The sequence below is a fragment of the Stegostoma tigrinum genome, chromosome 38, assembly GCF_030684315.1.
Source record: "Stegostoma tigrinum isolate sSteTig4 chromosome 38, sSteTig4.hap1, whole genome shotgun sequence".
Taxonomy (NCBI): Eukaryota; Metazoa; Chordata; class Chondrichthyes; order Orectolobiformes; family Stegostomatidae; genus Stegostoma; species Stegostoma tigrinum.
In genome coordinates, this window is record NC_081391.1 from 22,046,548 (window position 1) to 22,062,424 (window position 15,877).

The window sequence follows — 15,877 nt, forward strand, 5'->3', positions numbered from 1 at the left end:
GTTTAGCTGTGTTAGAAATGCACCTCCTGCAGTCTCACATCCTGGAGTGGGATTCATACTTGGATCTTCAGCGTCAGAGGTAGAAATATCAACCACTGTGTCAAAAGCCTCTTTATCGTCTAGAATTAATATTCTAAACTTAAACAAAAGTAAATACAAAGATATGAAGATGGATGACTGAATTAAACTAGGAAACAGCTTAAAAGGTAAATTGTAGTAATGCAGTGGCAGACACCGAACAAGACATTTCAACATTAGTAATAAAGGAATATTCCATTGAGAAAATGGAAAAGACCCTCTGAGATGAATGAACCATCCATGGTTAATGAAAAATGTTAAGCATTGAGTCAAATCTTTTCAACAAAATCATATAATTTTGCAAAGGTTAGTGGTAGCTAAAAATAGAAGCAAAACATATTTAAAATGAGCGAAAGTAAATCATGTCAGTAAACAAGTATAGGCAGGATGAACTTCTCAGTAAATTAGAAGGAAAACAGCTAAATTAAGCATTTGTTCTTCAGTTGATGAGGTTTGGAGTTATGGAGGAAAAACAAGCAGATTCTTTAAACAACCAAACTGAAAGGATCCCACTAATGGCAGAAAATCAGGGCAGAAAGAGAGGGAGAAACTTAAAAATATCATCACTAGGAATAAAGGACTAGGCTAAAGGCTGACAAGTTCCATGGATGTGGCAGCCTGCATCTTACAGACATAGAGTCATACAGCTCGGGAACAGTCCCTTCAGTCCAACCAGTCTGTGCCAAACATAATCCCAAACTAAACTAGTCCCACCTGCCTGCACAATGCCCATATTCCTCCAACCTTTCCTATCCATGTACTTCTCCAAATGGCTCTTAAACATTGTAATTGTACACACATCCACCAATTTCTCATAAAGTTCGTTCCACACATGAAACAACCGCTGTGCATAAGATTGGCGCTCATGTCATTTTTAAATCTCTCTCCTTTCATCCTTGTCTTGAAATCACCCAGTCTTGAAAAAAAGACAACTACCATTAACACTATTTATACCCTTCATTGTTTTATAAACTTCTATCAGGTCACCTCCCAACCTCCTATATTCTAATGAAAACAGTCCCGGTCTATCCAGGCTTTCTTTATATCTCAAACCTTCCATACCCGGCAACATCCTAGTAAATCTCTTCTGAACCCTCACTGGCTTAATAATATCCTTCCTCTAACTAAGTGACCAGAACTGAACACAGTATTCCAGAAGAGGCCTCACCAATGTCCTGTACAACCTCAATATGATGTCCCAACTCCAACACTCGAATGTCTGAGCAATGAAGGCAAGCATGCCAAATGCCTTTTTAGCCATCCTGTCTATACGTGATGCAAACTTCAAAGAATTATGTCCCTAAACCCATTAACAGAAGTGCCTGCGGAGGCAGTGAATGCAATGGTTTTAATCTTTTAAAGCTAGAGGGCTGCCACAGAGTTTGTTCCTCAGGCCAACTATTTACAATCTGTATTAACGACTCAGATGCAGGGATGCACAGCCACATTTGCAGATGACACTAAAATAAGTGGGAAAGTAAGCTGCAATGAAGAAGTAAGAAATTTACAAACAGATGTAGGTATGTTAGGTGAACTGGCCACAATTTGGTAGATGAAGTTTAATGTGGGTAAGTGTGAGGTTGGGGAAATAGAAAGACATCTTGTTATCAAAATGGAGAGAAAGCTCAGAGTGTTTCACTGCAGAGGGGTCTAGGTCCTCATGTAATCAGTATGCAGTATAGCGGGTAATAAGAAATTCTGGCAATGCTAGAAACCGTTATTAAGGTAGCACAGCAGGACATTTAGAATACCATAATAAAACCATGTTACATCTGCTTGATTGTATGAATGGGAATGCGTGTTTGACATATTTATTAGAGTTCTTTGAGGATGCAACAAATGGTTGTAGGGGTTTTTTTATTCATTCACAGGATTGGGGTGTCACTAGCTAGGCAGCATTTATTGCCCGTCCCTATTTGCCCAGCAGACAGGTAGGTGTCAACCACATTAACAAAGGTCATTCAATATGGTTCCACACAGAAGGCTACTGGACAAAATGAAAGCCTATGGCGTATTCGCATGGATAGAGTATTGGCTAGCCAACCGGAAATAACAAACTGGGTCCAATGGGTCATTTGTAGGTTGACAAGCCATAAAGTGTGGAGTGCTACAGGGACCGGGTCTATAACCTCAACTATTTACAATCTACATCAATGACTTGGATGACAAGACCAACCCTAATGCAGCCGGACGTTGCTGACAGTACAGAAATAGGCAATGCAAGTTGTAAGAAGGATGAAAAGAGTTTACAAAGGAATAGGGATATGTAACATAAGAAACTGCAGTTGTGATAATAAAGCAGGAAAATGTGCGGTTGCTTGCTTTGACAGGAAGAGCACAAAGCACAATATTACTTAAATGGAGAGAGGCTGCAGAATACTAGGGTACAAAAGGATCTGGGTGTACTTATACATTAATTGCAAACGGTTAGCATTCAGGTTCAGTGAATGTTATTGGAGCTACACCCATCCAGGCAAGTGGGGTGTATTTCATCACACTGCTGACTTGTGCCTGGTAGGTGGTGGATAGCTCTGGTGAGTCAGGAGGTGAGCTACTCATACAGTCATAGACTTGTACAGCACAGAAACAGACCCTTCAGTCCAACTCATCCATTCTGACCAGCTATCCTAAGTTAGTCAAGTGCTTCCTCTCATCTGACCTGCACTTGTAGCCACTGTGTTTACATGGCTGGTCCAGTTCAGTTTCTGGTCAACGGTAATCCCTAGGATGTTGATAGTGGGGCTAATGTCAGAGAAGTGATGGTTAGATACTCTCTTGGTGGAAATTATCATTGCCCTGACACCTATGTTATGCAAATGTTAACTGACCCTGTCAGCCTAAACTTGGATATTATCCTGGACTGCTGCAGCATCTGAGGAGTGTGCTGAGCATTGTGCAATCAATGCTATTAATGGTTGCAAAAATTATAAATATACACAAGGACTTGTATGTCTTAGAAAGTAGACAGAGGCTACCATATACACAGAGGCCACTATTTTGAGGGTATACACAGTAATTATTTTCTTCATGTACACAGTGTTTGCTGTTCCCAAGAATGTAAAAAGAGCTTATATCCACCATACACATACAGATACAAATTTCCTACATGATCTGAAACCTGTACCATAGATAGTAATTCTAATAAGGTACACATTTTTTTTTCTCAGAAGTAAATGCAACTGTATCCCATTTGACCCTCCAGCCTGTTCTGCTATTCAATCAGAGTTTGGCTGATCACAAATCAACTCCACTTTCCCATCTTATTCCCAAAAACCTATGATTCTCATCCTTCAGAGTAAAACAAATTCTGAGCATTTGGAAGCCTTTAGTATAGAGAATTGCATAAACTTACAACCCTCTGAATGAAGAAAATTCCCCTTTAATGCAGAACTGTTGAACCCCTCTCTTACCATGATCCAATGTTCTAGCCTCCCCGGGCAGCAAGAATAGCCTCTCAGCACTCACCTTTGTCAAGCCCCTCAGAATCACATATATTGCAAAAGGATCACCTTTCAATTCTCCTAAACTCTAGAGGATAGAGGCCTGTGTTTCCTATCTATACATAGAATACACGTTGAATCTTTTTTTTGTTGGGATGTAGGCATCACTGACTGGGCCACCATTTATTGCCCCCAGAATAAGGAATTCTGGCAGTGTTAGAAGCCATCATTAAGGTGGCAGACATGGTCCATGGTGTCTAGGTCTCCTACAGTGCTGCTTGAGGGCAGATTAGTTACAGGATTTTGACCCAGCGACAGCAAAGGGACGGAGATGTCGTTCGGGATGATGCATGGTTTAGATGGGGCTTCTACATTTTCTAACACAGGGACAGCTCAGGATAAATACCGAGGTTATTTCGTATAATACAATCTCGGGCTGCGAAAATCGTGGACATTGTGTAGAGGATAGGCAGGATTCGTAGTAACACTGGATAATCCCAGAGACAAGAGGAATTTTCTTCATTCAGAGGAATGTAAGTTTAAGCAATTCTCTATCCTAGAGGCTTCCAAATGCTCAGAATTTGTGTTAATCTCAAGGACGAGAGCCATTGGTTTTCAGGAATAAGATGGGAAAGTGGAGCTGATTTGTGATCAGCCAAACTCTGATTGATTGTGAAGCTTAAGGTGAGTGCAAAGGGGTTGGGGGGGGGGGGGTGGGGGGGAGTGCACGGGAGTAAGCAGAGGCACAGTGTGATCCCAGGAACGAGACAGCACTGACGCTGCATCGCAAGGTCACAAGCCAAGCAGCATTTTATTCCCTGAATAACTCCCACCCACACATTATCGTGTTGAATAATTTATTTTCCGAGGCCAAACGAGGCGACGGAGGAGGCTGGGAGCAGAGGTTTTTTTTGGATTCACGTGGCCAGTGATGTTGTCATTTTACAAATTGTTGTATTTGCAGGGGAGGAGGAGGAGAGAGAGAGAGAGAGAGAGAGAGAGAATGAATTTCTGCACTGGATTCTCAACAGATCAGGAAGGAAACTTGCTATACCAAGGGCTGGACTAAAAAGCAACACAATGGAAAAACTAGAGGGAGTCAGAGACTTTCTTATGGACCCACACTTAGGGAAGATTTACATTTACGAAACGCCTTTCAGGACCTCACAATATTTCAAAGCTCCAAATAATTACTTTTGAAATAACATGGAAAACACGCAGCAAGTTCCCACAAACATAGAATCCCTACAGTGTGGAAGCAGGCCATTCAGCCCATCAGGTCAACACCATCACTCTGAAGAGCACCCACTTAGACCCACCGTGACCCTCAAAGCTTTGTGGTCTCTCTCTTTCTCCAGGCAGCACAGTCAATGAAGCAAACAATCGGGACAGGGTATAATGATCAAACTAGCAGTGTGACATCCACAATGCTACAGCGAGTTCGGCAGCTCGGGGGTAGATGTGATTATTACAATTACTGTTTTACAGATGTGAGTTTCATGCTGAATGAGTGAGGCCTAGTGACCGTTGCTATCTTTATAAATATAAACTGCACCCATCCCAATCCAGGTCGGGACGCTGTTCAGAATCAGTGGTAAAGGTATCCCTTATAAATTCAGATCTTTAAACATGTTCAAACCAACTGTTCAGGCCTTGGCATTAATCTCATTTCTCACTGCTTAATTACCGAGAATATACAGCCCAGAAAGAGGCCCCATGTCAGTGTTTATGCCTCAAGCCAGCCTCCTCCCAAACTAATGCAGCTCACACCATTAAAATATCCATCTCCTTTCCAACAGAAAGGAACTAGAACTAGTCCTTTCTCCCTCATGTTTTTATCCTGCTCCCCCTTAAATCTATTTCTGTCGTGTGCTTCAACAAGTTCCACATTGGATTTATAGGAATTTAACTGCACCCAAGATGCGCCTTCTGCCCACAGTGTTAATGCTGGTCATCGAGCACCCTAGAATCACAGAACTCTACAGTGTGGATGCAGACCATTTCGCCCATCAAGTCCATACTGACCCTGTGAACAGCATCCCATCCAGCCCAATCCCTGTCCCTGTTACCTTGCGCTTTCCCATGACTAATCCACCTCAACTTCACATCCCTGGACACTATGGGAGATTTAGCATGGCTAATCCACCCTAATCTGCGCATCTTTGGACAAGCATCCATCTATTCTAACACCATTTGTACACTATGGCATCTCAAGGGTTTATTTAAATACTTCTGAAATATTTTGAGGGTTCCAGTCTCTATCACCCTTTTAGACAGGCAGTTCCAGGTACCCACCACCCTATGGGTGAAAAAAACATTTCCTCGAGTCCCCTCTAAACCTTCTCCTGACCTTAGAATATTTGGTTATTGACCCCTCTACTAAGGGGCTTCTCCCCATCTACCCTAACCATGCCCCTCAGAAACTTGTTACCTTGATCAGAGATCCCTTCAGCCTTCTCTGCTCTAAGGATACGCACCCAGCCTGTCTAGAAACAAAAGCAGAAATTGCTGGAGAAACTCTGCAGGTCTGGCAGCATCAGTGGAGAGAAAGCAGAGCTAATGTTTGGGGTCCAGCAACCCTTGCTCAAAACATTTTCCGTTCTGGGGAAGTGTCACTGGACCTGAAACATTAACTCTGCTTTCTCTCTACAGATGCTGCCAGACCTGCTGAGTTTCTCCAGCAATTTCTGGTTCTGTTTCTGATTTCCAGTGTCTGCAGCTCTTTGGTTTTTCTATTCCAGCCTCACTTCATCACTGAATCACTGCAGCCCAGAGAACATCTTGGTGAATCTCCTCTGAACCCTCTCTGGTACAATCTCATCCTTCCTATAGACAGGCGGCCAGAAATGTAGCAGTACTCCAACAGTGTCCTAACAAATGTATAAACTCCACTCTCACCATTCTCTGGATAAAGAAAGTTCTCCTGAATTTCTTTAGAACTGTAGCACCTCCTCCACCCCAGTACCAACATTTTCTCCATGTTGCACCTAATTAGGCAGAAGGGAAAGGATGAACTTTTAGAATAGTCTGCCGCACCCCCCCCCCCCCCCCCCCCCCCACTCAGGGTTTTTGAGATTCAGTTACTGAACACAGTGAAGGCACAAGCAAAGAAATCAAAGGTCATCTGGGGCTGCTGGGAACATGAAACATCAATGGATCACTGGGACAGCAATGGCTTGAACGGCAGAGTAGCTTCCTCCTAGTTCCTATATTCCAAGCTAGAGCTTTGAAAACTTTTTAACCCCCTCCAAGATCCCATTCTGAGCCTTGAAACTGGTCACCTCTCCCCCCCTTGTGAGGGAGTGAGAAGACATCCATTATAACACAGAGTTCCACAGTGCCTGTGGCTGTCTCTCAGGGCCCAGGACCCCAGCGTGCAACCCCACTTTGGGAAGCACTGTTCCAACCTATCTATGCCCACTCTTGATCAACCAGGTCAGAGACAGTTTAATGCTCCTCTGGAGCAGATGGGACTTGAACCTGGATCACCTATCCCAGAGATGGGGCACTACCAGTGCACCGCAAGAACCCTCCTCTCCAGAATTTAAAGGCCTCTACCAGGTTCCCCCCACCTCTCACCAGTCTGTGATGGATATTGGCAATTGGGTTTAATATTTCCTTAACCCTTTTGTGTTAAATTTGTGTACAAGCAGGTCAATAAAGCCCGCATTGGGACTGCAACTAGCAACTGAAGTTCAGCCTCATTTCACGCTGCGGTGGCGAATGGTTGTCGATTCTTTTCCCTCTCCACCTCTCTGTCTCTCTCCTTCTCCCTACATTCCTGGTTTGAGGAGTTTGGACACCTGCTACCCCTCTCCGCTCACTCCAGCTCCAAAAACTGCTGGCGCTGTGTTTATTTATCGCCAGAACTGCTACCGCTGCTAAATTGTTGCCGCAGCCTCTCGTTCTGCAACAGCGTAGTCCTGACCCCTGCCGGCCCGCGCTGGAATTTAAATGCGTCTTTTGTCCCTTAAAACAATCTCTACATCTGCAATTGCAGATCCCCTTTTGCTCTCTATCTTTTTATAACACTCGTTTTAGTTTCACTCAATTCAGATTTTTGCTCCCTCCTTTGTTTTAACCTCCTACTGTTAGTGCTTCTATCTCCCATCTCCCTTTTAATTCATCCTTATCTCTGCATCCGTATTTCTTATATTTATCTCATTTATCTCCTTCCGCATTTAACTTTGATTCCATCCCCTTTTACTCTATTCGCCTGCATATTTTAATGCTTCACATCTCTCTGAACGAACAGGGGAAAAGTTTCAATCTTCTTCTAATTCCTATCTGGTCCTCTCAGAACATGAAATCTTGTCCCTCTCTCAGAACATGCAATCTCTCAGAACATGCAATCTCTCTCAGAACATGCAATCTCTCCCTCATAATATGCAATCTCTCTCTCAGGACATGCAATCTCTCTCAGGACATGCAATCTCTCTCAGGACACGCAATCGCTCTCTCTCAGAACATGCAATCTCTTTCTCAGAACATACAATCTCTTTCTCATAACATGCAATCTCTCAGAACATGCAATCTCTCTCAGAACATGCAATCTCTCTCTCAGAACATGCAATCTCTCTCATAATATGCAATCTCTCTCTCAGAACATGCAATCTCTCTCTCTCAGGACATGCAATCTCTCAGGACATGCAATCTCTCTCTCAGAATGTGCAATCTCTCTCTCTCAGAACATGCAATCTCTCTTTCTCTCTGAAAACATGCAACCTTTCTCTCTCTTAAAATGTGCAATCCTCTCTCTCAAAACATGCAATCTGTCTCAGAATATGCAATCTCCCTTCTCTCAGAATATGCAATTTTCTCTTTCTCTCACTTGTTCGGAATGTCTGACTCCGTTTTCTCTCCCAAATCCCTGGATCCAATTTCCTCTCATCTTCCTCCCTTACACTCAGAATCCCACTGGAACAAAACCCAGTGCCCAGCAGCAAAGAGCCACACATTGTGTTTTCGTTTTCGCAAACACCGACTGTGAATCATCTCATTTTAAGGAGGGAGGGAATAAAATAACACACACACACACAATAAACATTACCCGTGCCGCTTTGGATGAGTATGGGTCCTCGAACAGAGCCCAGACCTTGGGCTGGAGTTTCTTCCACCAGCCCAGCTTCCTGCTCGAGTCCTCCTGCAGGCACAGTCTCTTGAGGTCTCCGTCTTCCTCGTCGTCAGGCTCCGGAGTCTCGAAGCTGTCCAGCGCTTCCTCCGCGTCTCGGTGCTGTCTGTAATTCATCCAGCAACACGCCTCCACGTCCGTCTCATCGATCCCCCAAAAGGCTAACTCTTCCTCAAACAGGGGGCCACACACATCCGCCGGGCAGTGCAGCTTGCCCGTCCTGTAGTAGTTCAGCACATAGGCAAACACCGAGGGGTGGCGATCAAAAAAGAACTCGTCTGTCTTGGGATTATAGTCAAAGTTGCTAAAAGCGTCCGGCTCTGTCAGCCAAGACAGTCTGGTCCCTGGCAAAGTCTTCAAGGTGCTTCTGTAAGTCTCATGCCTGATGCCTCCAACATTGATGATAATCTTGTCGCTTTCCTCGTTCTTGCCCATCTCTGCTTTCAAACATGACTTGGAAGGAGGTTTATTCCCCGACTTTCTCCCACGAAAAGACGACACGCAAACTGAACTGATCATATGGGAAGGATTTTTGCCTGGGTGACAGATTTTTTTTCTCTCTCTTCTTCAAAAGCACGTGTTCACTCTTCAAATCAGGATGCAGTTCGAGTCAGGTGTCTCTCGTCATTGCTGTTTTTCTCTCTCTCTCCCTATCCTCCACTCTCTCTCTCTCTCCTTTTCCCCTTACTTCTCTCACTTCTATTGGGACGAAGGTTGTAGATGGAAAAGAAATCTCTGCTGTAGCCTGAATCCAAGAGGGGGGAGAGGAGGAAAAGGAGATTCTGCCCCCCAAAAAAGACAGAAAAGATGCCCAATTGATTTCCAAAGCAAAAAAAAGTTTCTGTCAACCTTCTCTTCTCTTTGAAAACCTGCGACAAACAGGGGAAGCAAAGGTGAATTTGATTTCAAGTGTTTGTGAGACTTTAATCGCAGAAACGTATTTTAACTAGGGGGCATACCCCTTATGTATGTAATACAGATAAAGACAAGGTGTGCCATTAAATGCTTACACTGTGACAGGTAAGGAGATGCAAAGATTTTTATTCTTTCATGTTAGCAATTTAATAAGAGCTGGATGAATAGAAGGACTCACTCCTCTCACCTCGTTTCACTGAATAAGTAAGGGATTTTTTTTTTAAAGAAACTTTGTATGTTTTGTATATTATCCAGGAAAAGGTGGCCTGGATGCAAGAATAGAATTTCATATTGCGCTATTCCCCGCGTCAGCATCTGAAATCTGCAAAGCTAGCAGAGGATACAGCATTGCAGCAAAGCAAAACTCTAAAATGTTTGAATTTTTGCATTCAAGTTTCAACAATTCATTCTTGTCAACTTAGTATTAGTTAAATTTATTGGAATATGTTTTAAAGGGTTGCATGTTGTATTTTTCTGAGTTTTTATACATGGAAGTATGTTTTTAATATGTCCATAGATTTTTAATAACTTGTTCTTTTTTAACAGAATGCATTGAGCTAAGCTTTTCTTTAAAAAAATAGCCATACTTTTGAGTAAAATAGATTTGGTCCTTTTAATTCCCCAAGTGGAACAGACTCTATAGGTTATGTACTTCTAGGAATTTTAAACAGGAGTAGGTATTCTTTGAGAGAAGCTTTCATACTGGGGATGAAAGCATTGGAGCATTTTCCAGATACATTTTCCTACTCCCCTCAAATAAATTCAAAATTCAAACTGTTTATTAAGTAAAAGATATCAGCGATTTCTCATGTATAGTCAGCAAACTGCCTCCTTGTCATTCCATGGGAATGACAGTCTGTATGACTAAATGCTTGTGAAATTCACTCTGAGTGTGAGATTTATTTCATTGAAGAGTGTGAAGTGTGTGTGTGTGTGTGTGTGTGTGTGTGTGTGTGTGTGTGTGTAAAAGTGTGGATGTTTAATTGAATCCAAGTGCAGTGAAGTAAGGAAGAGAATTTGAGAGTTTGGTGTGCTAACTTAAGACTCAAATGAGGAGGAATTTCTTCTCTCAGTGTTGAGAGTCTTTGGAACTCCTTGCCACAGACAAGGGAACAAAGTCCTCTTTATATCTTTAAGGTTGAGATAGATTCAAGCGTTACAGGAAAACAGCAGGAAAGAGGACAAAAGAAATGTCGAATCAGCTGAGATCTTATGGAATAGCGAAGCAGGCTCAAGGAGCTGAACACGCCACTCTTGCTCCTATTTTGTATGGTTTTACGATCTTTTCTGAGCCTGTCAGAGTGTGGGCACATATGACAGTGTGTCTGTGATTGGATTGCCGGTGTATAGGCTTGTGACTGTACATACCTAGTTATCAGTGTTTCCGTGTGACTGTCTGGGGAATGTGTAGGCCTGTGACAGTTGCTTGTGTCCGTGTGTATATCTACATGCATCTGAGCCTCTGTGTGTGTTTGAAGACGTATGAGACAGTGAGTGTCTGTGTCCCTGAGTAAATTGACTTATGTGTCCAGAAGTGTTGTTTCTGCAGGGGTACCTATCCATGTCTTTGTGTGTGTGCTTCTGCAAACATCCATGAGTGACTGTGTGTGTGTGCGGGTGTGTGTATCTGCGCGTGTCTGTGTGTTAGGACAATTGTAGCTAAATAGTGGCGTTTAACCAGGCATATCTGTGTGTCTTAAGTATCTATATGAATGTGTGTATTCATGTAATGAGGAGAGATTATACAAATAAGGCCTCTCAAATTTAGGAGGTTAAAGGTTGATCTGATCAAAGTATTCAAGATATTTATAGGAAAAGACAGGCTAGATAAGCTATTTTCATTTATTGTGCATTCTAGAACTGGGAGCATTGTCTCAGAATTAGGGTTAGATCATTTAGGAGAGATGTTAGGAAGCACTTCTAGATATATACAAAGGGTAGTGGATGTTTGGAACTATCTTCCACAAATGGTGGCAGATACAGGATCAGTTGTTAATTTTAACAGATAAATTTGTTAAGCAAAGGTTTAATTTAACAGGCCAAAGGCAGTTTTATGGATTTAAGCCATCGATCACCCACAATCTTACTGAATGGCAGAATAGGCTTCAGGGGTTGAATGGCCTACTCCTGTTCCTATGTTTCCATCTGTGTGTGTTTATATCAGAGCATATACACATCTATATATTTCTGTATATATGTTTGTATAGCCATGTCTCATTCTGCCTAGCAGCTTGATAGGATGTAAATAGTTATCTCAGAGATAATTATTAAATGTAAAGCAACCAGATAATTGCACTAATAATCCAGAACCACAGGCTGATGTTCTGAAAACATCGGTTCAAATCCCACCAGGGCAGCTAGTGAAATTTGAATTCAATTAAAAAGTCCAGAATAAAAAGCTAGTCTGATCGAAACCATCTGTCCACATCCTTCTGTCATTTTAAATGATTCACTTTAGGGAAGAGAATCTCCCATCCTTACCCAGTCTGGCCTACACATCACTCCAATATGGTTAATTCTTGTAAAAGCAAAATAGTGCAGAAGCTGGAAATATGAAACAAACACAGAAATTGACAAGGAAACTCAGCAGGTCTGGGCAGCATCCGTGGAGACAAAAACAGAGTTATCATTTTGGGTCCAATAATGATGCTTCTTCAGAACATAAGTTCGTACCCAGGAAGAGTCATATCAGACTCAAAATGCTAACTGTTTCTCTCTCTGCAGATGCTGCCACATCTGCTGAGATTTTCCAGCAATTTCTGATCCTACATCCCAAGAATGAATTTCAAAAAATGAGATGGAGCAGCAGATCACTGCATGCTGAGGACTGTCTAATCAGTCCTGTACAATAATGCACTTGGATAAGGAAGATCTACTGTTCAGGAACAGCATCAAATTATAGGGACAGTGTGTCTGCTCAACCCATGCAAACTCTTCACTAAAGGAGTGTGCACCAGGCAGACAAAGAACAGTTAATTGAAATTAGAGCATCCACTTCACTGCACAGTTAATGTTTCTACTCGTCAATCAGGGAAATCAAGGCCAAACTTGGTGAAGCTGAACCAAAAGGCTAGAATAACTGGTAACCATGAAGGACTGTCCTTCTCAGCCCACCTGAGGTGTGGTATCTCTCAGATTAAACAGCCACCAAGTGTGTCTCTCTTATGAGACAGCAGCCCAATTTTCTGACAACTTGACCTCTAAATATATTCTAATGTTTACAGTAATAGAAATGGCACTTCTAGTGGTCAGAAGGTATAACTACAGTGTGTGCCATGTTTACATTGGACTGTTTTCATTTACAATCTGGGACTTGTGAATTCACAGTACGAAAAGCTAGTGGGGCGGTTGGCACACATTCAGTATGGTGTGACACCCTGAACCCAAGGTCACATTTGACCCTCTGGTCAAGTTGAGGTGAAGAGTGGGGAAGATTTGGGCAATGCAATCCCTATTTTAACTGTATACAGTCTGCCCTTTAATCTGTATTGTGTGTATTTACACATTATTCATATTGACATTACAAATGCCCATGTGCAAATTTATAATGAATATTTTGTGTGTAAAGTTAACACACAGTGATTATACCCTCCCATGGGTGTAGTGCTGTGATGGGCAGGTATAATGTGACAATTTTGTTTGGGCCATTTCCATCATAAAGGTCGATAGAGGAATTTGCAATGTAAAGTTGAAGGGAGGCAGGTGCACAATGATTTTAGTTGATATAGAATTTTGTAGCTGTAATCGGGGGAGGGGGGAGTTTTTTTCTGGCACTGTGGTAATGTCCCCACCTCTAAGGCAGGCAAGAAATCCAAATTCAAGTCCTACTTGCTGATGTGGAATAAGATCTCTGAACAGGTTGGACAGGCAGGGATAATGGGAACTGCAGATGCTGGAGAATTCAAGATAACAAAGTGTGGAGCTGGATGAACACAGCAGGCCAAGCAGCAGACAGGCAAGCGCAGACTGCAAAGCAGGGAGGAATAACTTCTCATAAATCTTACTCAATGTTAATTTAACTCCCATGCAGAGTTAATCAATGATCAAACAATCTAAATCTATAAAGAATGGGACTACGAATATCAATTCTGGGAATTTGAAGATATTAACTGCCTGTGTAAATATTGCTATTCTTGGTTTACATGTCTTTTAACCCCTTCCTTGAGATTCATTCATTATCATTTAATTTCCTATGTCCTATTCATATGTCAGAAACTACTCCATATGTAAGGCATTCACAGCTGCAGAGACAGATGGAGAGAATGTAGTTTCACTGAGCTGCAAACATAGAGACAGATGTCAGAGCAAAGGAAGGTAGACAATGGGCAGACGGACACACACAGATTTTCATATAATGGAAACTCTCTATGTAAACTGGTCACGCTGTAGTAACGCCCTCCCACCCGTGGCGGTGTTGCAGTTCCCTCACTAAACAGGGGTGCAGACTGGAAAAAAAGTGAATAAATGAGACAGACACAGAGAAGGTGAGATCGACGGTTAAATAGATGACAAACAGATAGCTATAACTAGCGATGGGGAAAGTCAGCCAAACCAGTTACACAGTGCAATCGCTTTGCTGCTCACTGAGTGTCGCTAAATGCATTTGTTTCAAATAAAGCCCCTGTGAATTTTGCAAAAAGCTGCTCAGCCAGTTACAGAGGGAGCCGGGAAGCTGGCGTTGGGTCCTTTTATTTTTGGCAACGATTGTCACATACAGTCACGTTAACAGACGGGATGCAGTGACGGAGGGGAGGATGGTGGTCTTTCGAGACAGTGTCTTGTAGAAACCCCCCAACTTGCTTTCTAAGTCTGCAAATACATTGACAAGATTGTGTGTGTCTTGAAACGAGGAGCCGTTCGGTAAACCGCCTTGGTACAAGAGCCCAAAGGAAACAACACTCCGCCAGGCTTGGACTGTATCTCCAACATCAGATTATTTTTATTCTGTTTTTTTTAAAAAGGCTGAAACTGTGGCAGTGAAAAGGAGGTGATAGAGTGAGGCAATATGTTTACAACTGTGCAAAAGGAAACTGTCACCCGTAATTTCCATGGCACCGATCGATGGGCATTGCTCAAGAACGCAGTATCAATGGACCCATATGCCTCACAGTCCTGAGGGTAAGAAGCTCGTTTGCAATGGTCTAGATACAAAGCTTGCAAACAAATCCCGATTCCAGCCCAGTTATACAATATTTTATTCCAACATTTAGTGAGGTCTTTTGCATTTGCTCCCTTGCCCGCGGCGGGGTTTAGACCCAGTTACAAAATTGCTAATTATTTTATTTTTTATTTTTAAGATTTACATCAAGGGTTCTGTAATATGCAAAGTAGGAAAGGAGATACTCACTTAACTGCAAGATCCCAGTCAAAATGTTGCTCCCTTGGTCTGTTGCAATCGCCAGTTCCACTGGAAAGTGACAAAAAAAGATTTTCCTCGCTATTTTGGCTTCTCTGTATCACACACTGTCTCTTACACACACACACACACACACACATATACACACACTCTCACTGACGCGCACTCACATGGGACTCAAATTGCCCAAGAAATAATTTCATTTTTTTTATCTAGACATGAAGACACATATTTGTCCTTGAACTCATGCCGCGTGTTTTTTTTTAAGATTTTTCCTTCAACACACAGACACACACACTCAAATATACTTTTTTCCTTCCCTATCTGACTCACAGTGAGAGAGCTACACAGTGCACCGGTATCTGGGGCTGCTCACTCGCTTTTTTCATCATTCTGCGGCAGAGGATTGTTCATGACGTAACTGAGCACAGTTACCAGCCTCAGAGATGGATTTTTGCTACTGGAACAGGTTGCTTTTGCTTTAGCAATAGGAGCTTTCCCTCTCTATAACCGTGCATGTATTTTTTTTAAGCAATGCAGACGCCCCTTTTCATTTCTCTGTTTTTAACTCCTCATAAAGCATTGCAGTTTTCCCCCCCACCCGTATGTCTTGGTTGGGGGCGCAGGGGTTTTAGATTTAACCAGAAGTACCTGATTTACAGAGAGGCAAGGGGTCCACATTAGAGATGAGACTTCATTTAGACTCAAAAGTAGACTGCTGGAAAAGCTCAGCAGGTCTGGCAGCACCTGTAGAGAGATATCAGAGTTTCGGGTCCAGTGGACAGTTCCTCTGACGCTTCATTTTGACTCCCCAGTGCTTTCGCTGATCTGGCTATTGTGGTGATAGAAACCAGAGAGGGGAGGGTTAATTTTAAACATTTGTATATTAACATTACTTTAATGACAATAATTCAGATGTGCTCACTCTGTCACATCACTCAAAGAGCCCTTTTTTGC

At 42.5% G+C, this 15,877-nt stretch overlaps 1 protein-coding gene across 6 annotated transcripts in view; it reads right to left on the reverse strand.

Annotated features, from left to right (window-relative positions):
- The window catches only part of LOC125447201 (potassium voltage-gated channel subfamily C member 1-like), a 76,917-nt gene extending 61,627 nt beyond the window's left edge, over positions 1 to 15,290 (reverse strand). For 5 of the 6 annotated variants that reach the window (XM_059640507.1, XM_048521418.2, XM_048521416.1 and 2 more), the window contains exons 1-2: positions 14,912 to 15,290; positions 8,569 to 9,518 (exon numbers count right to left, since the gene is read on the reverse strand). In XM_059640507.1, the coding sequence (XP_059496490.1) occupies positions 8,569 to 9,168 (600 nt within the window). In that variant the 5' untranslated portion in view covers positions 9,169 to 9,518; positions 14,912 to 15,290. The remainder of the gene's footprint in view (positions 1 to 8,568; positions 9,519 to 14,911) is intronic. The other variant, XM_059640506.1, reaches the window with a different exon arrangement.
- Positions 15,291 to 15,877: the final 587 nt, after the last annotated feature.